The sequence below is a fragment of the Varroa destructor genome, unplaced genomic scaffold (assembly GCF_002443255.2).
Source record: "Varroa destructor unplaced genomic scaffold, Vdes_3.0 BEIS01000002.1, whole genome shotgun sequence".
In the NCBI taxonomy this organism is placed as follows: Eukaryota; Metazoa; Arthropoda; class Arachnida; order Mesostigmata; family Varroidae; genus Varroa; species Varroa destructor.
Window position 1 is genome coordinate 60,045,805 of NW_019211455.1, and position 23,884 is coordinate 60,069,688.

Here is a 23,884-nt window from a genome sequence, read left to right on the forward strand (position 1 = left end):
TAAGACGTTTCCTAAAGCCATAAATAAATATCAATCTAATACGACGAGGAAATTCATTTTTTACATTTTATGCGTCTTATCGGACCTATGCTGTCTTTGTATTAAAAAAAAACCTGTTATTAACACATGATGTGTGTTGCAGAAACCTGTGGCCTCCAGAGACTCAGTTACTCAGTACCTTGTTGTGTATATTCAATGGAAGAGGATTTCTCTGAGCTAACTCTATCGCGCTCGAATTTGTATGTATAAAAATATGTGTAAAAATATTATTTGATTGAAGTCAAAATGACCAAGTGTATGGAAAATTGCGATTGACACCGTGTTGCTCAATCTTTGAGACGCCTAGCGAACTTCTCAAATTAAAGTTCAAGTTCGACTAGATGCGTACAGTCATTAAAAGACAGTGTTGTGATGTGCTCGGAGTTACAAAAGTTGCATCCTTTTATGTATGAACCGCCTAACCGCAAAGGTGATTGAATGAAATTGAATGATGTGATCAATTGAAAATAGCTGGCTAAGATTTACTCTTTTAAAATAATATAATAGACAATATCCTTTCTTAATAGCCAGTATTAAACTAATGAGTGCTTATCCATCTATGTGATCAAATAATTCGAAAGTATTATATGGAAATATTAAAATAATTGTTTTACAAATATTTCTTCAGCTGCTCATACTACATTGTAATGTATGCTAAGAACTCCGCAGCATCAGCATTAAATAAATAAACACAACCTTCTCTTCTTTTCTCATTTAAGAAATATTTTACAAGTTTTTAAAATATGATAATCTATAAGCATCTTTAGTAATAATGCCAGAATGAGCAACTTTAATCATGCTCAAATGTCCCATCTCCTCTAAGATCGTATATACAACATAAAGAATGACTGTACGCATTTGAAGCGCTCAATCCATCGGCATGTTTCGTAAAAGTAGGTCTTGCTCTGCTTTACATGGCATGCGAGCATGTCAGTAGGAACCCGATATATCTTGTCGTTTAGTTAATGGGAGTCCATATATTGCCACAAATAATTGCACTTAGGTCACAACAAATAGCGTCTAAAACAAACTCAATTCCTTTTCCCTAGTCTAATAAATATGGAAGCTAACGTTGAGAAGATTGGGGTTTTACTGTTTTCGAATGATCATTTAAGTGTGGATGTAGGCTCCCTATGACTCCGTAAGAAAGCATTATAGCTAAAGCTCGTTTATCGTCATGAAATACAACGATCATTTTGAATGTTTACAGCGCTCTTCGGCAACAGTTCAATGTGTCAGAGGCCTTTGGTGTTCGGTAGGATAGTCTTAAAAGTCGTTCGATCGGTATGTCTAGGCCCGGAAAACTCCAAAGTTCTTGGAAGCATTTCTATCAAAAGTCCTAGATCGACCCATAAAAAACGTCTTTTCTTCCAATATAAGTCGAAAGGGCTTTCTACACAATGTTTCAGCGAACTAGGTGTGGAATCATTTCTCCTTGTTACATAAAAATATTTTTTTGAGTAAACCGATAGTGAAGCATAGAACTACATAAAACGACATTTTAATGTATCAAGCATATCTCTATAACTTTCGTTGAAACACATCTGAGAAGATTTTCGTTTTAGAATCGCGAAATTCAACATGGTGTGCGAGGCTCCTTTAATGCGCACACTACTCATGAAATGCATCATATCATATCGATTTTAACCCTAGCAGGTGCCATAACTGAAACAAATCGTTTTGAAGTATGTGCGTGCCTAATTATACAAATATAATTGTCATTATTCAAAATTTCAGCAAATGAGTAGCATAACCTTACTAATAATACGGATTCAGATTTGAAAGGTTTGTTGCAGCTTACTACAAGTTAGAAGTTATGCAATAAAATTATTGTAATAACTATCGTCGACAGCACTAAACAATGTATTGAGGAATGTTTGTTAGATTGAATTAAGGTGGAGTAGACTAAGCTGGCGTGCGCGTGCGGGTAGAGAGGCACACGGAGCCAGAAGCAGGCAGTGACTCGAGTTTATCTATCGAACCGAAGACAAGTCAGTGAATTTTAACCCCTCGTGCCAGTCAACTTTGATCGCGGGAGCGCGGGTACTGCTGAGTGTGGCGGCAGCAAGAGGCTGGTGTGTGTCGCAGATGTATATCTGTGCATACATGTAAAGTAGCCTTGCTAGATAGCTGCTTTCCATCAATGGCGAACAGCAGCGAAAGTCAAATCTGATGCGACGTACAAATTCGTATTGTGGGATCTATTTCAATTGATATTGAACCCTTGCTATCCTAGGCCTTCACCTTCATGAATAGACAAACTAGAAACAGGTTGTATTCATCCGCCGACTAAACTAATGTAAAACACCTAGCGAAAGCTCTTTTCAAGTTAAACGTGCACATCATCTATTTTGTGCAACGAGCTAATCAGTGGCACTTGATTCTGCAGCCTATGAGATTCCATGCAACGTGGTATCGGATTAAGCTTATGGATCAAGAGCAGCTGGTCAGAAAACCTCCATAATAGAAATACTAATTTATGTATTTTTGCAATCAGCACCTCTTATCAAATGAGAATTAATATTGCATAGGTTTTACGTTTTGAGCTTGCGGAAGTCGAGCCTTTGGAATCGAAATTGATGTAATGTTTGGTGCACTCCTGAGGCTGAATTCATGTACACACTGTTGGTATATCAATGTATTATATTATAGCTATTTATTTAGCATTCCATGCTGTTAGTCTACTGTCCATTAGAGATGTCTTCGGAGTACAAAAAATTGCAAATGCTATCCGTTATGATGCTTTGGAACTTATTTTCCTAGTTACTCAATGATTTTTAATAATAAAATTTGATGATCAGGATAACGTGTCAATAAAGGTAATAAAAACTCTTACAACTGTGTATATGACCAAACACTTTACTGATTATTGAAGAAATACGGGTGCTACTTTAATTAAACAGGGGTGTTAAGCATCACAAAAATGCTATTGAATAATTTTCTGTAGACTCTAGTACATCTGGATTTAAAGTGTTGGATACGTATTTTTCTCTTCTCATTTCTATATCACATCAGAATTCACCGTGTGTGGTCCGAAAGCTCCACAAGCGATTTAAAACTAATCGGATGATAGCGCCAAAGGCATTAGCTTTTCTAAATGGCAAATGCTGATAGTGTTGTACAGAAATGATCGGAGTGTGCTGAGAAAATTTGTAGGAAACAAATAGAGAGGTTAAGGTAGAAGTAGCTCGTCTATCTAAAACGTAATAACATATCTCAATGAAAAGAGAGAAACAGTAAAGAGTACAGAGAAAAAATCGAAAACGTAATGTTTTCTATATTTGAGTTTTGCAATAATTCCGAAAATATTCTGCTATTCCACATGGCTCTTCACATATCAATAGTTTAAAAGTAAAATGTATGTCTTTATGAAAAATTTGTGTTTCCTGAGTACATATAAAAAAGCTTTAGCAGAATAACCCGGAATTATGTGTCCTGATGATGTCTTGAGCTGAGAGCATTGTTCTAGTCACAGTTCATATTAAAATTTACTAAGTGATTTTAAGGAACGTATATATAATATGATCGACTAATACCTTCTTTAAGACGTTGATGTTGACTGTTACAGTGATTACGGTTATTATTATTGTGGAGACAGGTATTGCTGTTCTCTTCGTGATGTAGTGAGTCTGAGTCTTCTTCTCGTGCGCGAAGAAAGAACTCTGCGCTGCAGTTAGTGGAGGTGAATGCTAGCACCATCTCTGCATCCTCCGACGGCGCTACTTCCGTTGAGCTCGCTTCCGAATCACCGACCGGGGCCTACACCTATAGTCGCACTAACACCTGTACCACAATATGCCAGATCGAATTAATAGGTTTCCGCCGACCGCACGATTTTCAGGTCGCATGAAGTCAACTTTTGTTTACCCTCAACATTAAGCTGTCTCTGCTAAGCACGCACAATAGATTTTCCACCTCTTATATATTTTCGCTCCGTGGGTGTATAAACCGCGTTTTCACTTTCTAAACGAAATACACTTCTTCTCCAAATAACAGCTGTACCTCATATCACTGAGGTATGATCACTATTCCTATCACAAATTTCCAAACGAACTATTACATACAGCGGCAATTTACCCACCACAAAAAAATGTAGCGTTATCACCACCAAAGAGTTCAAATATTGTTAGCCTCGTTTTGGAGAACGAAGTAAAACTTAAGAAAGTCTTTTTGGGTTCTTCTGAGGCACAAACTGGTCAGTATAAAGGGACCGCTCCGTTTTTCAGATGTGTAATGCAGTTCGCACTTAAAATCATCTACTCTTGATTATTTTACACGTCATCCCGCCAATGTACCAACAAAAGGTTTCAATCGTCATAGGTCTGGCTAGATCGCGATTCCTTGTGCTATAACGCTTGTGATTTCGTGCGTGGTGTCTGGCTCACTTGTATCTAGCTTCTGAATCTTTTTTGTGAGACAATAATAATAAAAGCAGTAATAGCTGTAGCCGGTGTAGTACTGATAGTTGCAATAAGTTGACCCACTTAACACAACGGCCAGCTGGCCTGCGGATCTTCAGCATGGGTTTTTCGTAGCGGGTGCGTGCGTGCATGCTCGTTGTGGGCGGAGTTAGGAGTCGCCAGAGGAGGTACCGCCTCTACCTCGGCCCGCCCACGCGCCTGGGGCTGCCGCTCCTTGGACCACCACTGCGGGAACCGCATCTATCGATCTTTCGATGCCGGCGTCAACCTGGGTAGGGTCCCAGTATAAAAGCTCAGGCAGGCGTTAGCAGTAGCGGCGAATATAGTAGGGAAAGTGGCGTCAAACTGCTGTCGGCAGCGGCCATGGCAGCAGCAGCTTGAGTCTCCACGAGGGTAGAGATGGGGTCAGGAGCATTCAAAACGGGGCACAAGCGAAAAAGGAAGGGAAGCGCAAAGAGGGAAGGGAAGAAGTGAACTTGAAATTGGGGGAACGATGATCGCTGTTTGGTGCGTAGGCTACTCAGCTCAAGTCGGTTCATCTGTTGTTTCTTTCTACTAGACGAGGATGCTGGCTGTAAAGACGATAAAGGTGCAGTCAGCTCAGTGGAGTTGGCGTGGCCGGAAAAAGGCGGCCAACCAAACGGAGGTGTTGAGGAAACGTTGGTGTATATTCATTTGCCGGAGCAGCCGATATGAAACGGGTAGACTTCGGATGTCTTGCCCCTGCGCCTTTGCCCTCCTCCTCCCCCATCTTTCTCTCTTCTCTCTTACTCGTTCTCTCTATCTCTTGAACATCCTCCATAAGAATAATAATCTACTTGAACTTGATGTGTATACTGTCGTCTATAACCGAAAAGGCGGGGCTTGAGACAAGATCTAAAATAAACTCGATTCATACAGCACCTGAATTTGAATATAAAGTGGTTGATTCTTCCTTTTGTTCTCCTTTTAGGGAAACAGTGTGAAGAAGTTATGCAAATATGCGAACAGTCCAATGGTAGGTGAAAAAATAGACAATTACCGTTTGTATGTAAGAACAAATGCTCCCCATTATTCGTTGTGTTACTGCTAATTTTAACCAAGTTGAAAGCAGCATATTATTCAACGATACATTTGCCCTCGTATTCTGTTCAGTTGCTTTGATGGTTTAACGCTCGCTTGGAAATAGACTTTAATAGGACTTGCTATTAAGCTAAGAAAAAAGTTTTAATGCATTTTACTCATCCTTTTTTGAAATGCTTCCAAATTCAGAGATTAAATAGCTCTGTGGTATTAAGAAGATTATTTTTTAAATATTTACAAGTATAGCTAATATTTTAATCATTAAGAACTGTGCTTAGTTGAATTGCTCAAACAGGCACCATAATCATTAATGCGTTTACATATTCGTCGCCCCAACACGTTTCACATTTTAAATTTATGTAACGTAGAGGTCTATATGGCATTGCAACTCCATTAGGGATTAAGGTGAGGCTATTTTTCCACTAGATTATCATATATTACCCTATAATTTCCTTATATCTCTATATAATATGGACATATGTATTTATTTATACTTGCATTTCATTTTCAATACCCAGAGTTGCAGAAGTGGTAAACAATCGTTGTTGTTGTGTTTTTTGGTGAAAACTCGTTGGTCAAATTTTTAGGTGGTTTACATTTTTCCTTACCTTTGGAACCTCTCAGATTAATAAGAATTATGCTATTGTTATAATCTTCAAAAATGTAGACTAACGTATAATGTTTTTCTAACCATCTTCTCGTTTTACAACAATGTTGAAAACGCCATCACCCATTCAGCCAAAAATATATGTAATACTGTATCTCACCTCTCATAATTACTCCTTTAATATTAGTATTTTTATTTCTTTAGAAGGATACTGTTTAGAACCGTTTACAATTTGTAGTGCATTCTTAATAGTAAAATCAAAGCCTATGGGCATGGAACTGAAACATAATACCAACTTGATTTCCCTTCAAAGCAAGTCAGATATGAAAGCAAAATGCTAACTGCATACTTACTTCAAATATGCAGTTACCATTTTATATGTTTTTGGGTGACTTATGCGACTACCTTGTACCTAAGAGACGAATATATAGATAGCCTATTTAAACATACTTTTACCTGTGTTATGCTCAAGAGAAGATCTTGGCTTTTGTAGTAACGACGCAAAAAAGTAGCAACGCAATAACAAAAGCAATCCAGCTAGCTTCCCTAAACGAAATAAGTGTTTAGTTGTTTCACCACACAAATCTTGCAACATGCTGAATATTTCTTTTTTTAACATTACGAAAGTAGTCACAAGAGTCTAAGTCAAGTGAACACAAGTTCTCATGAGTAAAACGATTATTGGTACAATAATCACGTTAGCACCCATAAAATGTTTCACGGGAGCTTTAACGGCTTCAACCATACACGCCTACACAGTTTTTCCGGAACTCTCTGTATATTACTAAACTGTTAATACTGTCGCTTAAATAATACAGTAAAATGTGTGGAATTTGTAAGCACCAAGTTTTTTTTCATGTCTCATAACACTACCGTTTATTAGAACTGTTAAAACCTTCGCAGAATGAAGATCATCCTCGATGCTTTCCCAAAAAGCACCAAAATTCCTGCAAAGTAGATACCTATATACAGAGGGACAGCAGTTTTCACAAAAACAACCGAACGAAAATGGGTGTAGCACCCAATCTAAACAACTTTTTAGAGCATTATTGACACATCATAGGTTCAAAAAATTGGGAGCATAAAGTACCTGAATTTTCCAAAGAAGAGTACTGGAGTATTAGTCGCGATCCTTCACCTTCAGCCAGCAAAGACAATAGTGCGTTTTCCTCAGTAGTGGAAAGGGATGTAAGAGCAGTTGACGATAAGGTAGGGATGTAAATTTTCATAGTAGCTTTAGTGTAGCAATTCTTTATTATGTAACTACCATAAATCTTAGAAACGTGCAAAAAGAGCGCATGCAATTATTTGCACGTCATCAAACTTCTAAACAAAAATGTATCAGAGTTTTGACTATCTACGTGATAAACAGAAGCATAAAACCATACCACGAAATTCAGCTAGTAAATAATAAGAAAATAATTGGCGAATTACCAAGAAATCAATTTTACTTATATAGACTGGTAAACGGTGGTGGGTTTAGTTATGCTTTTCCTGCCAAATATGGCGTCTTGCGCGATTTTAAAGTCTGACGCATGTAGAAAATATTCATAAAAAATAACTGCAACATTTACCTGTTTATGTTGATAACGGCATATTTGTTCACGTACAATTTGAGTTAAGTACTGGGTAAACCATTGTACTTCGTTTTACAAATGGTTGATTTTTGGTGATTTACATGGTTTTAATATTGGTCGCCACTAAGATATTATTTTCTGTTTTATACTTGCGGGAATTCTACCAAATAATCATGTAGGTTCATTTCGAGTCATGCTCAACAGTTATTTTAGATCGAGCCTTACAGGAATCAATTTAGATGCACCGGCCTGTTCATGATGATAATTATGGTTTTGCTGATTTATAATTAGGAAAAATTATAGGAAAATGTGATTTTGGTGTGATCCTCTCTGTTTGTGCGTCACGTCATTCTATCAAGTCATTATTCTAACAGGCACGTGTTATTTACTCGCAGCAGATTTAATGATGTATGAAGTACAGAGAGTAGGTTATGTGAACTTGATGTTTCTTACATTTTTTCTTGTGAAACCAATAGATTGATTGAAAGTGTTGCAGTAACCTTGTTCTGTGTGCCTCCTTGTTTGTAAGGGCTCTTACTCGTCAAATCTTTCTTGAAGAGGGATACCTATAAAAACCTCGTCCACATACTTCAATCTAGGAACCTATGAGCTTATAATGTCATCTATCTCCTACAAAGTGAAATGCAATCTTCATTCACCTAGTTTGTTGCATATTGCGATCGCGTATACAGTCAATGAGACTTTTTTCTAACACACAAGATCAGCTTAATTCTGCTATATGTAGCATTGTGCTGCATGGGTATGTGTGGTGTTATGCCAGCTGTTCTATGTTGGGTAACGGAGTGGTGAGTGCTGAGTTGATCAGTTCAAGTGTAAGTGTATTATTGTTGTCAGCGTCCGTTTTGCTAAAGGGAGAGAGTGCGACGCGTGTTTTACTGTTGTGATTCAGCTTTTGCGATCTACTTAAAGTGCTACTTCAAGGCGTTTAGGGGGAATCGAGGGAGATGGTACATACACGGTTACGAATACAAAGCAAGCTCGCGTATTGTTTTCATTGATCAACCACCATTGAAGGCTCAGCGTGGCACCTGTTCATCGAAATGTGCTGTTTCTGCTTTAAAAAGGAAGTGATATCTTATGTGTAAAAAAAGGTGACTACGCTGACAGCCAGTACTAAAGTGATCCTTGAATAAATAATCAAGGATGGGTAATTGGGTGTATAATTTCAGTGCTACAATTGTCATCAAACGTAACAAATAATTATGAAATATATAGTTCGATTTACTGGTTTAAGAAACAAGGTAAAACTGATAAAATATATTTTAGGAATTACATTCGCATGTCGTATTAAATACAATATAATTTAGTTTTGTTTGTTGATTTTATTGATAGCTCAGTTTAGCCACTGATGAATACAATTCGCAAAACCTACCTAAAACACTGTAGACTTAGAAAGCGTGTAGCTAAACCTATAGAAAAATCCCAGAAGTCTTAGTTTGTTGAAACCAGAGTGAAGTTCGAGAAAAACTGGGACCTGACATGGAGTGAGTCTGAAACAACTAGCTTTACTGTCATGGATATTTCGGAAATGCGAATATTCACGGGTATCCTTGGAACCCAAAAGGCGAAGGTGGCTGAAGTAGAGTTCATTAATTAAAGCAATATGTAAATGACAGGGGAAAGAGGTAACATCACATTTTGCGACCAGGCAGATGCTGCAGAATTCCCTGATATAGACGTAACTGGTCCATCCAAAGGGAGAAATAAAAGTTGTTTGCTTGTTTTTTGTATTTTTCATAATACACGGTATCCTTAATCCAACGAAGTAAATGTCCCGTCATAAACACAGAAATGAAGGATTTTTGAACTATTAAAACAATTTTCAAGCAGTTAATAGATATACTGCAAAGGTTCACAAACAATCGAAGAGCGAGAATTGCACCTTTATTCGTATACAGTACAGGTATACCTTACCTGGTAGCTAAAGGAAACGATAAAATGGGATAACGCCATATATATTAGATTCGCGTATAATAAATTACAACATCACGATTTATCACAATACTTGGGTCAACTACGAGGCAAAAATTTTATGAAGGCTCTCAGCAAGAGCAACTAGAAGAGCATTTATGGCTGAGTTACTGCGTTTATGATTATGACATATGATTAGGAAGCAATCTATTATATCTAGATTGATTGACCTCTTGGACATCGTAATACTAGTACGAACTAAAGTGTGAACGCAACCGATTCTCTATAAACGCCACCTACCTTTGTATCTATTCCTTTTTTCGGATAGAAGAGCAGCCTCTCTAAGCAATACATAAATTTTGAAATCGCAAGACTGTTATAAGAGTGTAACATAGACATCAGCTTCTTTGATAGTAAAGCAGCGGTGTGTCGTATTATAATGCGTATCGAATTTGCCATCCTTGTTAGTTGCGATGTCGGAGAAAGCTGATAGCAAATCCTAAGTAGACTGAACTCTGGAAATACGGTCATTATTAAGAATGTAGCCAAATCACGGTTACTGATGGAAATAACTACAAATTGTATATCGGGATTAACATACTGTTGCATTTGCGGTGTTTTACTACCCAATCATAGTTTCATCTAGAGTATCGCAAGTGCAACTTAGTTTCAAATTATGCCAAACGGCCTGGCAATATAATCAAATGAATTCAGCTCCCTGTTTTTCTAAGCTCGACGTGTAATTAGCTGCGCAGCCAGGCAGCGGTTTCATTATCAATTTCCAGGTCATATAATATTGATATTAGCCGGGCGCGGAAGCCACTACCTTACGTTTTAGAGAAATTGAAGAAAAAAACTCTGTAATTTTTACGCCAAAAGCAAACACGAAATCGATTAGCGAAGAATCATTATTAGTGATCTTAGTATACCCTTCAACCAGTTTTGTAAACCTGCTAAAGAAACAAGTATACGTAAAAGAAGATTTCACAGCTTAGAAACTCCCAAGCGTACTATAAATTGCTGTGTTTTTCTTCTCTTTATCACTGCGAGTTGTCGCAGTAATTTATGACAACTGGCAATTTAAACAACACAAAAGTTATAGCACGATTCTAAAACTGCTTTTCCTACTTAGCAGCGTAACTTAGTTTTCTTTTCGACAATGGGAAACAAAAGAGTGTAAGTAAGGTTACTAGAGCCGGAAAACCGCGGAAAAGTAAGCGACTTTTAATAAAACCCAGAACAATTTATGAAATTTATTTTATAGTGTCGTCATGCTGCTTTGTTTGCAATCGCAAGAGAAAATAAAGGAAAATTGAGAACAGTTGCAATATCAGCTTGGTCTCTGCTAGCGCTTTTCGGATTATTTCTAACCGGATGCACAATCCTGTAGGTCACAGTGGTTTCATCTAATAGCAAAAAACACGTTTACTTGGCTGACTGTAATCATATGCTCGAATTTAGCATTATCCTAAAACGAAGTTCCGCAGGGCATATTTGAGTTGTCCGATTCATTATTTTGGTAACTTTTACCTTTTCAAATCAGTGCATATCGCACACGTGTTGATATATGCATATTAACATTTCTGAGCTTTTCCTTTGGCAACCCTAGGAAAGTACTTGATTGCTTTAATAGCCTACAACTTAGCCCCTACTGGGGTTTTAAATGCACTGACTCACATAGAAGGAACTACGTAAGGAACAGCCCATTAAATTTATTCTCTCGTCTATGCGTGCGTACATGTTAAAAATGATATTCAAAATTGATTTTCAGCTTTCCTATTAGGTGCGACTGTTTTATATGAATCCTCCATAACTTCTCGGAACAGGAGTTTTGGTATATTATGAATTTTGAGACAGAGGCAGCGACTGGCAATGTGTTAGCTTTCACATATTCAATCCCTGCTTTAAACATATTGGATTTCATATTTATGGATACAGTGTTGATGAAATTTGAAGATTAAGATGTGTTATTTACGTAAAGCGTTAAACGTTTATGAAGCGAAAAATTATGACCGTAATTTTGAACTTAGTGACCCAAGCCGATAATGAAGGGCAAGCTATTGGTGACGGACGAACTACTATTGTGTCACAAATAATGCAATAATATATTAGTTTAAATGTGCATATATTCAAACAACATTTTCGGGCTAAAAAAATTTCCTACATTCATGAGGAAGAAATGTACTTTTACTCCACTCATTCTTTCATTTACTTTTTTGCTAACCAGTTGGACTGCACTCTCCACATCGAGCTATCTAAACCACCAAGTTACATTGGCCCAAATAAAAAATTTTGTTTGGACGGGTTTTGTTATGGCTGTCTATCGAGCTCAAAGCATTGTGCATTTTACTATATACAAGAAAGTGAAATAATCCATTTACTAAACGCCGGTGGCATTTGAAAAACATAAATATTATTGACATTTACCCGCAATATTAATACAAATATTGGCAATATGATATATTAAATATTGTCTTTTACAGCAGTGCAACGCAATAGGCGTATTGCAGGGATTTAACATTCGCAAAAAAGTAATGTCTACAAAGCGTATTTACGCTATTACAGTTGCTCGCATTTAAAATAATTATATATTTTGTCAACTCAATATAGAGACTTTTTAATTCAAAAAGACTGCATAAAGGATATCGTAATTGCATATGCACGTGTAACGATAGTTTGTACAACGCACGCACTTAATTATTATTATCGTATAAAATTTTCTCATTCTTTAGAGCTTTCGAATAATAACAATAATTAGCCGAAGCGAAGTAAGCGGTGTGATCCGCTGCGAAATGTTTAATGTTGCGACGCAGTTTAGTTTGTAACACTTACATTTTTTTTAGCTAACAATTTCTTGCAAGCACTTTTCACCGTGACCCAACACGGTGAAAAAGTGACTCATTTATTGTTTATTTTTTAAAGTGACTTATTTATTAATATTATGATATATATTATAAATAAAGCACTGAAGTGGTTAAATATGGTGCACTATGGCTCCTGTATGTTCCCCAAGCTTAAATGACAACCTCATGCAATATTATAAGGACAAGATTAGAGGGAATTGAAGTCGTATTCATCGGTCGAATTAATTATTGTTGAATATATGTTCGACGGAGTTTATCTTGACGAAAATAAAATGTATTTAAAGGACTAAGTCAGTATCTTCGTTTTATTTAAAAATTTTCGATATAAGCTGATAGACAAACAAATCCAATGATAAGCTTTTGCGAACAACTTTGTCATAGGTTATGCACGTTATTACACATTTAATCACAAGAATTTTACAATAATGTAGTTTTCCACTAATGATATAAATGCGTAGAACTTATTTTTAGGAATACTTAAGGTATAAAAATCACTTACTCTCATAAGACAGTCCATCTTGACCGATCAGATGTCCAAACCTAGCGGGACAAAAAAGATAAGGCTGTATGTTACTACCGAATTAACGTCGGCCGATGTATGGTATTAACCGAACCAGCTTCCAAATCCTCCAAACTGCTAGTACTCGACAGACTTGCTATTACGATTATTGAACTCAAAATTTCATTTTAAGATGATTTTAAGGGGCAAGATTTAGAAAAAATATTTTTTTTTTGTTTTGCGAACCGTGAGTCGTAATTTTAAATTTAAACTTGTCGCTTTCTACACATTCATTTAGAGAGTTGTATTACTTCTGGTGCTTATTTCTGTTCCCTCTGTTTTCACCCCTTCAATTTTCCTTAGGGAGTGAAATACACTAACTAGAAAGAACGGTGTTTTCGAATACAAGCTTTATTTGCAATAGCGTTGTGGTGAAGTATCCAACCATTCAATAGTAAAGGACTGTTCCCTTTGAATGTCATATAGAAGAATAGATGCTTCAGACCAATTAGCGGTCAGCTAACACAATTTAACTGGTGACGGAACACAACATATATTTGTTAATATTAAAACGAATACACACGTACGGTTATCCCATTTATTTTATTTTATGTTCTAATATACTTTAATTACTCAAATTAATGTATTGCTACTATGAGCAATATAGTAGCTCTGTGCACTCATTTTTGCATTATTGTCTATTTGCGTACAACTTTCTTAGTCCTCTAGTTACTCCATTAACACTTTTCGAATCCTCTCTGTGATGTAAGTATTGTTTTATTATGGTTGTTGAAGAACTTGCTTTTGATTGTAGGTTGAAAAAGCTTTTCATTAAAGATTCGAGAATGAAAAGCTGGGCCAATAATTGTTCGTTTTATAATAGACTTCTATATTTACGGAAACGCGTTTTTGCTTGAGAACATGCTTCTCATTCTTAAATGACTAGCTGTTCTTGGAGAAATCAAAAATAAAAAATCATAAGTTGTAGGGGATCATTATTTAGAACAGTCTCGTTTCATTGGGCCTATCTTTATTACAATAATTTTGCTGCAAAAGCAAAGCATACCGCAAAACAAAAAATCCGGAATCGATGTTTTTTGAGATACAATAATAATCTAGTATTTTTGTTCCATAATATTTGATTAACAAAGTTTGACTTCTTCTGAGCACCGACTCCGTTGCCGCTCATAAGCTTATCACTCCGTGTATTTACACTAGATACAGTCAAATCTTTACAATGACAACAAGACCGGTAAAACTGAAAACTTCCGGATGATGGCAAAGGTGTGAAAACCATATTTGCAGAAATACTGTAATGATTATACACGTAGATGCATGTATTTTCTTTACTCTTGAAATAATTTACATGTGAATATTACACACCCGTAAATGGTAACAATGATTACCATATAGCTTAAACTATATTAGTAAACACCAATCGAAAAAAAGAAACGCTAAAAATCCTTCATTTTCTCACTGGTCATTTTTCCTGCACAGAGCATACTTGGTATAATATGTTCTATACTCACAAGTAAATATTGTACTAGCACTATACAAATAAGATGCTTTGCGTAAAGTAAAATAACCTATTATTTAATGTGTTCGTCTTTAACAAATGTGTCATTTAATATGTTGGTTTTTCGTTTAAAGTACCAACTTCTCAAAGGCAGGCTCACGATTCATACTTCGTTGTATGGTGTTATCCTTACATATACTGTCATTGAGATTAATACTTTTACATGTATTACATTTCATTATTATCGGTAAACTAAGGCCATCTTCTTCCTTTTCCATTTGTCTCTAGGAAAAATGAAACCTCTAAATCCTTAAGTAAAACAAAAGACAATGTGGCTTACAAATTATTTTATATACGTATACATGCTAAATCATTTAATAAATCTCTTAAGAGTCATATAACATTACTAATAACTTACAGTTATCGGCTTAATGTATTTGGCATCCGGGATAGTGGCTCGCAAAAACTTTTGCCTGGAGCCATTATAATCTTTAGTACTGAACGTTTTAAAATAAAAATTTATGCGTACATCAGTCATCCATACATTTCAATTTGACATCTAGTTATGCTTGACATAAATACAAATAAATATTGAATCTTGAGTCCATTCAAGTGTCTTTAGATGCATGCTATTTTAACTCATTCACCACCGTTCGGAATTCTCATATATGCTATTATCCATTACCTGCAGATTGCATTACACACGGCTTACTCAGATGCGCTTTCACGTATGGGCCGCACAAAATCTAATTACAACTATCGCTTTTTAATAGTTGACTTGCTTAACTGGAAGATAGTACAAAAGACGCAGAAATCCTTTAACATTTTTAAGCTAAGAACGTTATGAGAATCAGCTTTTAACTGACAAATCCTATTAACTTACATCGCCATAGCTCAGAATATCTCGCTTTCATTGGTATGTTATCATGACCTCTGGCTTTATTGAAACTTTTTGTTCTACTCGGTGGGCTTGAGGGGCAGAACAAGCGAGAGCACCCGTTAACTTTTCGTCTCAGTAATAGATCGGAAAAATGTCACACAATTTCTTAGCAAGAAGACTTTCAATACTATTACCTGTGTTACATATCTGGGTATATATGTGTATAAATATTATCGCTTTTAAAATATACATACAGAGTAAGTCATGCAGTGTCGCATAATCATGAATGTGAAGGAAGCAGACCTAATTGTATACCACATTCTCGTTAACCAAGAATGTTGTTACCAAATATCATAAACCATGGCAGAAGTTCGAGAACAGAACTCTGCTAATATTCTCTCTCTTAGCCGATATTTTTTACCGTTGTAAGTCGTCTATAGTAGAATCGTAAATATGTATTGAGTCTGAACTGGAATTAAACCTGGAAGGAGGGAAAAAAAAACTCGTATGATTGATTGTTGAACAATATACGAATAGCGGAGCGAAGTCGGTGGATCTCCTGATTTTTTGTTATCCGCAAAGACTATTGCTAACATTGTTGTTGTTCTTGTTACATATCTTGTAGGTAAACATCGGTTATGATGTGCGCTATTTCTGTTATGGATATCCTTTAGTCCCTGTGACATAAGAAACAGCAAGTGGCAGGTCTTGGTGACCTTGCTGGCGGTGATGGGGTGGTGAAGGCAGCTGACTAGCAGTGAGAACATAGCCATTCGAGATGAATCGCGCGTTACCAGGAGAGCTGAAAACGTCCTTCTTGATTTTTGTACTCCGGCTATACCGATGGTAGTTATGGCTGGTGAAACTAATTTTGATAGAGGTGTCGGGAGAAGTCGTCCCGACTTAAAGCTTGGAAGATGACTTCACGAATGCATTTTGGTCATAAATAGACTGCCTGAAGGATTCTGTTTGCCACCAAATTTGTGACAAACTATTTGAGAGAGGGCATCAAGTCACAAAGACAGATTGGACACGGAGAATACATGCAAATTGTTAATTCCAGCTCAATTCTAGCCCACCTTTCTTCAAAGGTTAATATATTACACAATTACGTACGATTATTATTCAATTATTATTACATCAATAGACGGAATGTATGCCATATGAATTTCCATTTTTAGAAATTGTGCAGCCAATAATAAGGTGATTATTTACCTAACGTCATGAACAAGCGGAAAGAAAATGTATTTATTATCTGTTCTTAACAATTGCAACTGCATATATTATTTGGCTACATTTTCACACATAAGCGTGCCTATAAAGTGTCTAAAACACCTTAGTGCATTATCTTGTACGTATAATCAGCAACATACAGATACGATTTAGGTACGATTTGTACAGCTTTGATGTACTTTGACGCACTGAATTGCATTATAGTAAGCCATTATTGTAGCTTATATAATCCGCTAGAACTCGGGATAGGTAGAAATACTAGAACAAAATTACAACATTCTTGTCATCCTGCGCTAGATCTTACTCACCACAAAGCCAATGTGCAATTTCTTAATTGCTTAACTGGGGCAATAGTCCGTGAGTCTACTTCTTAATGACGATGGAAATCATCCTGTTGTACACAGCTACGCATCTAACAAGCTGGACTCTGCAATCACGTACACACACAATGAAACACATCCAGAGTATAACGACGGAAATCAGAATATAAAGACAAAAAACTCACGTGATCTCTAACTGTGACCACGTATCGTCAAGGACAATAACTAGCGCATATATAATACTTTCTGGATAAATATGTAGATAGATTAATTGATCGTTACGCACAGATGTAGACGTGTCGTGATTTATAATATATATCTGAGCAAATACGAGCCTAAGTAAAGCTCCTGTTCTAAAATAGAGTACGTCTATTTGCATCGGCAAAGAGAAAGGGGGACGACGAGCGTCTACGAGTTGGTTCTATTTATCTGTTACATAGACTAATGACATATTAATGTAATTACAGGTCAGACATGACAATAGCGGTTCAGGAGCATATTAAATGGATACTTACAGACCTGTTGTGCCTGAAGAGGCATCTGCATCATGCCGGGCAATCCATTGTGATTCATCAAGAAGGTCTTCATCTCCTCGTTAACGTGCTGCTGTTTTTTTAGCGCCTCTACATCATCCATTTGTGTAATCCCTGCATTTGATAGACTTTGTGGCATTGGCGGAACAGGCAGTGGGGATTGTGGCGGTCCTGCTGGATGATCTGGCGGCAATGGCGGAGGCTGCTGAATATCGACGTATCTGATGACAAACGATCACACACATTCATGCATACACTAATAGAAGACACTGCTGAAGTTCATTGGCATCATCCCCTAATGATTCTAACGGGAATATCTATATAATATGATTCAAACATTTCGACGCGCAAACACGCCTATTCAAAGTTTTTGTTATTACATCGAAGCATATATTTTTGAAGGTTTTTAATGAAGCCCTCACTTACCCACCCTTTCGTGAGGTCGGAATACTTCAGCCGACTACAAGAAAATTATTCTTGACTTCCACAATTTCATTAGATTTCATTTTGCCTTTTATCCTTGACTGTCTTACGGTAAATGCATCACTGAAAAATTATTTTGCAATGCCCACCCTGAATCGAACTTCGTACTCGTTTCCCTGCCCCACACTCCCAAGATCAGGCAATTGCACAATCGTACGACCACAATCGGACATATAACTTGTATTTTAGCGTAGCACTCATGACCCACCACATTCATGCACAACTGATGATACCACTTGCATTCAGTCACTAATCCATTCGTCCATCGTGATCAATCATTGCGATCTGTTTTCGTGTTTTTATTTTGCTTGATCGGTGTTCATGCACGCATCAGCCATAACTATTCACTTCTAAAATTCATTCATTCATCTAACCTAACTTACGTTTCTTTTCGTACGCCCAATGAACGAATTTGAGATCAGAGTGTGTTTCATCACTTGGCTTCAGGTAATGATGGTTCAATGTGTCCAACCGCGCGAAAAGTTTCGTAGATGCAATTGGTTCGTCCTTTCCCCGACTTTAGCTTGTTATCGATCCGTCCGCTTCATGAGCGGTTGACTGTTGTATGTTTCTTAATCTTGCATTCACCCCATCATTGTATTCTTATTTATATGTTTAGATTAATCCTGCTGATGGATAATTTTAACGAATGCTGTCCACCGCTTGACCACCAGACTTGAGCACCGCCATCAAATATCACAAGCATGGATAACATGGTAAACCTTTTGGTGATCTTACAGCCCCGTAGTTAGAGTTCGAAAGAAAGTATAGACAATTTCACACGCAGGGTTTTTCCCTGCGAAACTGTTTCAGTATTCCAAACGGCCAACCAGTCGACATAGTAACCAGGACAAGTAGGTGCAATGTGCAGATGAATCGATCTTTTCCGAGCTGAAGAAGTTTGGTGGTTGGTGTTGTATTGTTGAACTTTTGTTCACATCCTGTTGTCGGGATGCAGAGTGACGTACCTTTGGCCGTACTCAGGCTGCGGCAGTTGCTTAGGTGAGGGCTGCCCTGTCCCCGATAACTGTTTACCGTCGAACGTTTGCACGCAGCCCGCTGGCAGAGTTCGTACAATATTTTGCACTATGACGTTGACATCCGATTCGAGGCGACCATAATGAGGCAAATCACACACAGATCGAGTGTCATATTTATGATTGACCGTGTAGAATTAGACGTTTCAATAATAGCCGTGTATCCAAAACCAGATGATTAGCAAGTCAGAGAATGATTCGTAAGTGCACGTACAAGTGTTCGGTAATGGCAAATAGAAGCTCAGGTTAGTTTAAATATATATATATATATATATATATATATATATATATGTAAATGTCTAAAAGGTAATATAATAGACAAAAAAAACAAGTACGCAGAATGAAAGTTAGAAATGTAATGAGCGCAAAAAAGCCACTTGCACAGCGAACTGAAGTTGACTATTTCGTTTCCTTAATTTGAGGTACTTTTTAAATAGAGTTACCACAAAACACCTATTTAGTGTACTAGCACAAATGTGGAATCTGATTCTCTCTTTCAAACTATTAGTATGATTAATTGTTAGTTTCGGCTCCCTTTTAATTGAAATCGTCTTGTTCACGAGTGGTGTTTACACGTGCAAAAATCAGAAGAAGTAACTTTGAATTTTGCAAATCAAGTTTGAAAGCAATTCAAATATACCTAAGGTATTGATTTTACAACAAACTTCTAAGGGTGGTTTCAATAAATCAACTTCATTATATCGTCAGCATTCATATTAGAATCATAATGCGACTACAATATGAAGTATAATGGTTTAATTGATCTAATCAATAAACATAAATAACATATTTCCTCATTATAAGCACACAGAAAGGTATGAATGAAAAGCAAAAAGAACAAACAAAAAAGCCCGACAAACCATGGAACACATTCAAGTTTGGCCGGGACTGCTATTGTTGCATGTGGCTGCAGGGCCAATCAGCTAGTTCAAATTTTGGAAGCTCGTCGTTTAGGACAGGGGCGTCAGGCAAGGATCCAGAAGGTTTTGGTAGCAAAGGAGCACGCATTGAACACGTTTGCGATGCCCACGAGGGTGAGGTACGGGAGCCTCCGGACAAAACCGAGCTCAAATGCAATAACGATACGGAAGAATCAAAGGTGTGATTCTGTGCAATGCCGGGAGCCAAAGGCACGAGATAGAGCTTACTTGGCGGGTTGCCATCGCAAGTACCGTCCATTGATGCCATCCGAGAGCGAGCTATCGTCATGTAAGTCTTTGGATCAAGTGGAATTGCCTGGAAATACAACGCCATGTGACGAGTATAGAACAGGTATAAGTATGCACATACATATGAAGTGCTTTCAACGCTCGTCTTTCCAATTTTCGTTCGTATGGACGAATACACACTTCTGCGTGTGCACGGTGTATTTAACAACAATAATCGCCGTAGTGCACAATCAGTGATCTTAAAAAAAAATTTGTCCTTATACAGATTTGGTCAATCCGAAGGGTGGTTATAGTGTTCGTTTGCAAAAAAAGCGAGTATCGTTTTTCCTACATACATATTTTCCTATAGTTGGTCGAGCTGAGCACAAGAGTAATATGACTCATGATGCTGAGTCAACCCTTGCTTAACAATTTGAACCCTATCTTCTAAAAATAGGAATTTGCTCATTTGAATTGCCTTGAACAGAATTTACTATATTAGTTGTATTACATATTAGTTATCGTGGCAAATAGTAATCGATGCACGTCAAAATTAACGCACCTGTCCGGTAAGCATGGTTCTCTCATGCCTGGCCTTAATTCTATGTAGGCAAACGCAGGTGACTATTATGACGACGATTATAGTCACAAGCGAAGCGAGAACCGGAACGAGAACGAAAAAATTAAGCAGTGCAGATTGATTTCCAGATTCGCCAAATAACGCTGTTGACAGTAAACTTGTCACGTCAGACGCGAGTGACTTGTGGGTCCTCATGGAGATAATTTCAGAAGGATCCCCCACGCCAAACTCGTTCGTCGCACTGACATATATCTGGTACAACGTTCCTAATAACGAAGTAACGTTAGAGAGCGTACTCATTATATATATATATATATATATATATATATATATTGTATTTTAGTTGAGTGAGGGTAATACATTTAATTGAGTTCTTCACAGAGACACAATGCAAAAACAGTGAAAATTTGTTTATTCTTTAAGAATTAAGTGAACTGTAATTGTAGTCACAAAATTAGTAGTCTTACTTGGAAACAATACACATTAACGTGGCTTTGAAACGACAAAGAGATAAAACTTTCTAAATAGCTTAATCGGTATAAAAGTGCTTCGTAAGTAGTAAAACCATTTGTATGGCACCTATAGAGTGGAGAACCTCAAAGGGTTGACATCTCTTTACCGGCTATAAGGTGTTGTAGGGTATATTGATTGGCGCGGCCGTCCAATTGGGTTTCCCTCCAGCCAAGGTTAAGATCTGAATCGGGTCGATAGTAAAGGATAAAGCCTTTTGCACCACTCTGCGGCGCCTGGACCCACTGAATTGTAATGGTGCTTATTCCTGTTGCTCCCACGAAAACCTATACCGGACCATGTAAGAGATAAACTCAATTTATTATATTTTATTTAAAATGCCGTTGGTGTAGCAAAAGCGAAACTTAGTTGCTAATTTTGAAGCTGCAGAGCACAAAGCATCATTAACTGTTATGCTGTCGCTAACAAGTGTCGAGTACCAATGTTAACAAAAAGTATAGGGTGGTTTTTCTGCATTATTTAATATGGATTTCAATTTCTAGTGGAGGCTACGTGGGTCATCGATAGTTCTTAAATTAATGAGTTAGAGCTCCAATGAATCAAGTAAATGCCACCTGATTGTATTCGACGCTGTTTTCGGATCTACTTATGGGATTAATGGCGTCGTCTTTGTAACTTCAATAAATAAAAACTCATTAAAGCATAACGTATAAAACCAACAACAAGCCGATTACCGAATGTTTGCTAGCTCGGAAAATAAATACAACTGACATTAATGTACGTCGTATAATATACCCAACTCGGCTATTTTTGGCCAGCATATGCAATAGATTTAGCACCGACTGCTTCATACTTGTTCTTTGTTCTTCATACAACAATGTGGAGTAATGGCGTCACATAACTATGCTATCAACGAAAGGTACTTCCAAAAAAAACCAAGGAGAGGAGCCAGATTCTTCTGCGATTGAATACAAAAATTTAGCAATGTGGTAGAAAAGAATGACTGGTACAAAATATGACTACCGTTTTATGGCTTGTTAACAAGGGCAACAAGTGTAGTACACAGCATATATCCTTATTAAAACAAAGAATGATAGAACGCTAAATGCAATATAGGCATGCCTTATAAATTTATTTTTTTATATATATATAAACCGAATTAAAAAAAAAGTCGTTTTTTGTTTAGTAGATTAAATACGCAAAGCTAAGCTTTTATTGAGCACAGCGAAACGTTTCAAAACGACGCCTAGTCTAGTGTCAGCTACTAATGACCTATTCCCTTCCTTCATACGACTTATAAGCCTGAAGCAGTAGTATAAATCTGAACGAGTTACGATTATGGGATCCTTGTACTAATGCTGCCAAGTGGAACTGTATTTGTAACAAATAATAGTAATAGTAATAAACCTACTCTGGGTGGAGGTGGCACGTCGCCTTCCAGTGTCTTAACATGCAGATCAGGTGTTTGCCTTCCTACACCAGCACCGTTGAATGCTTTCACCACCACGCTATAAATGAACGATAAGTCAATGCGTTTAATAAGTATATACATATACGCTGCAGAGTACTAGTTTTCGACTTTCATTCTCTGGGTTTCAGGAACTTAACCTGATCACACAATCCACTGACTGAGCTTAGTTAAATTACGGCAAAGTTCACTTTTTTTTTTAAACAAACTCAGTTTAATTATAAAAATGTATGCATGCGAAAACTAAAATTCTTGCATTATAAGCTACTTATTTTTAATGCTGATGTAAATTCATATAATTTTTTTTATGAAGAAATGAAGAAAGGTTTCAGCTTACAGCCTAAGCTAAAAGTTGAGCTTGTAAGTATCGAAATTAAAGAACCAAACACCAAAAACATGCTTTCTAGTATATACAGTTTACCATAGCAATATAATATCAATAAAGCAAGAACACAACGGAAGTCATATATAAATTGGTGTGTTCGAAAAAGTATACGAATTTATTCCCGGCTGCGGTCATTAGTAAATGACCATGCTTCTATGAGTTGTAACCGACTATAGCAATTAAATTGATTACTCTATTTTTGTAATTAAAATCCAGAAAAAAACTTGAGAAATCTTGACTTAATTCAAATATTGATGTTTCCATCTACCATAGACTAATAAATGTGGCGCATTTCAGTTTCTATATAATATAAATCATACCTGTAGTCCGTGGCCTTTTGCAACCCGGTAAGAAAGAACTCGTTTGTGGAGTTCTCTTTATATTCTGCAGTCTTAAATGAATGAGGTTGCCCATGCCCACTAGGTTTGTATCCAATGTAGTAACCCTTTAGTTGGCCATTCCATTCTTCACGAGGAGGCGGTTTCCATGATACACGAATTGTATGAGGGCCCTTTGGCTCGACGTGAAAGTCTGTAGGAACTTCGCTGGGTTCTAAAATATCATATTAAAACATGCGCATGTTATACTGTGGTAGATCTTTTTCTAGGTTTTTTCTATTTTTTTTTATCAGAGTTTTAATTTATGTCGGAAAATGTATAGAACATAGATTAAAAGCAGTATTTGACATCGAATTTAAAATTCTACCATTACATGCACTGTGCACGCACTTTCAAATATAAACACCATGTGTATACTTGAGGTTCAACATGCAATTATTTTCGTTCACTTCCATTATTCAAATATATATTACTTATATATCCTTTCTATT

The 23,884-nt window shown here is 36.9% G+C and overlaps 2 protein-coding genes across 2 annotated transcripts in view; both read right to left on the bottom strand.

The window, feature by feature from the left end:
* LOC111245342 (uncharacterized) overlaps positions 1-4,601 on the bottom strand; it is a 41,098-nt gene extending 36,497 nt beyond the window's left edge. Inside the window, exon 1 of the mRNA XM_022793579.2 lies at positions 3,576-4,601. Coding sequence (XP_022649314.1) covers positions 3,576-3,738 — 163 coding nt within the window. The 5' untranslated portion in view covers positions 3,739-4,601. The remainder of the gene's footprint in view (positions 1-3,575) is intronic.
* Positions 4,602-13,590: 8,989 nt separating this feature from the next.
* The window catches only part of LOC111245403 (cell adhesion molecule Dscam1-like), a 46,063-nt gene continuing 35,769 nt past the window's right edge, over positions 13,591-23,884 (bottom strand). The window contains exons 17-25 of the mRNA XM_086978696.1: positions 23,376-23,607; positions 22,614-22,710; positions 21,351-21,528; positions 20,714-20,997; positions 20,152-20,239; positions 18,935-19,052; positions 17,470-17,704; positions 16,939-17,057; positions 13,591-16,388 (exon numbers count right to left, since the gene is read on the bottom strand). Coding sequence (XP_086834822.1) covers positions 17,043-17,057; positions 17,470-17,704; positions 18,935-19,052; positions 20,152-20,239; positions 20,714-20,997; positions 21,351-21,528; positions 22,614-22,710; positions 23,376-23,607 — 1,247 coding nt within the window. The 3' untranslated portion in view covers positions 13,591-16,388; positions 16,939-17,042. The remainder of the gene's footprint in view (positions 16,389-16,938; positions 17,058-17,469; positions 17,705-18,934; positions 19,053-20,151; positions 20,240-20,713; positions 20,998-21,350; positions 21,529-22,613; positions 22,711-23,375; positions 23,608-23,884) is intronic.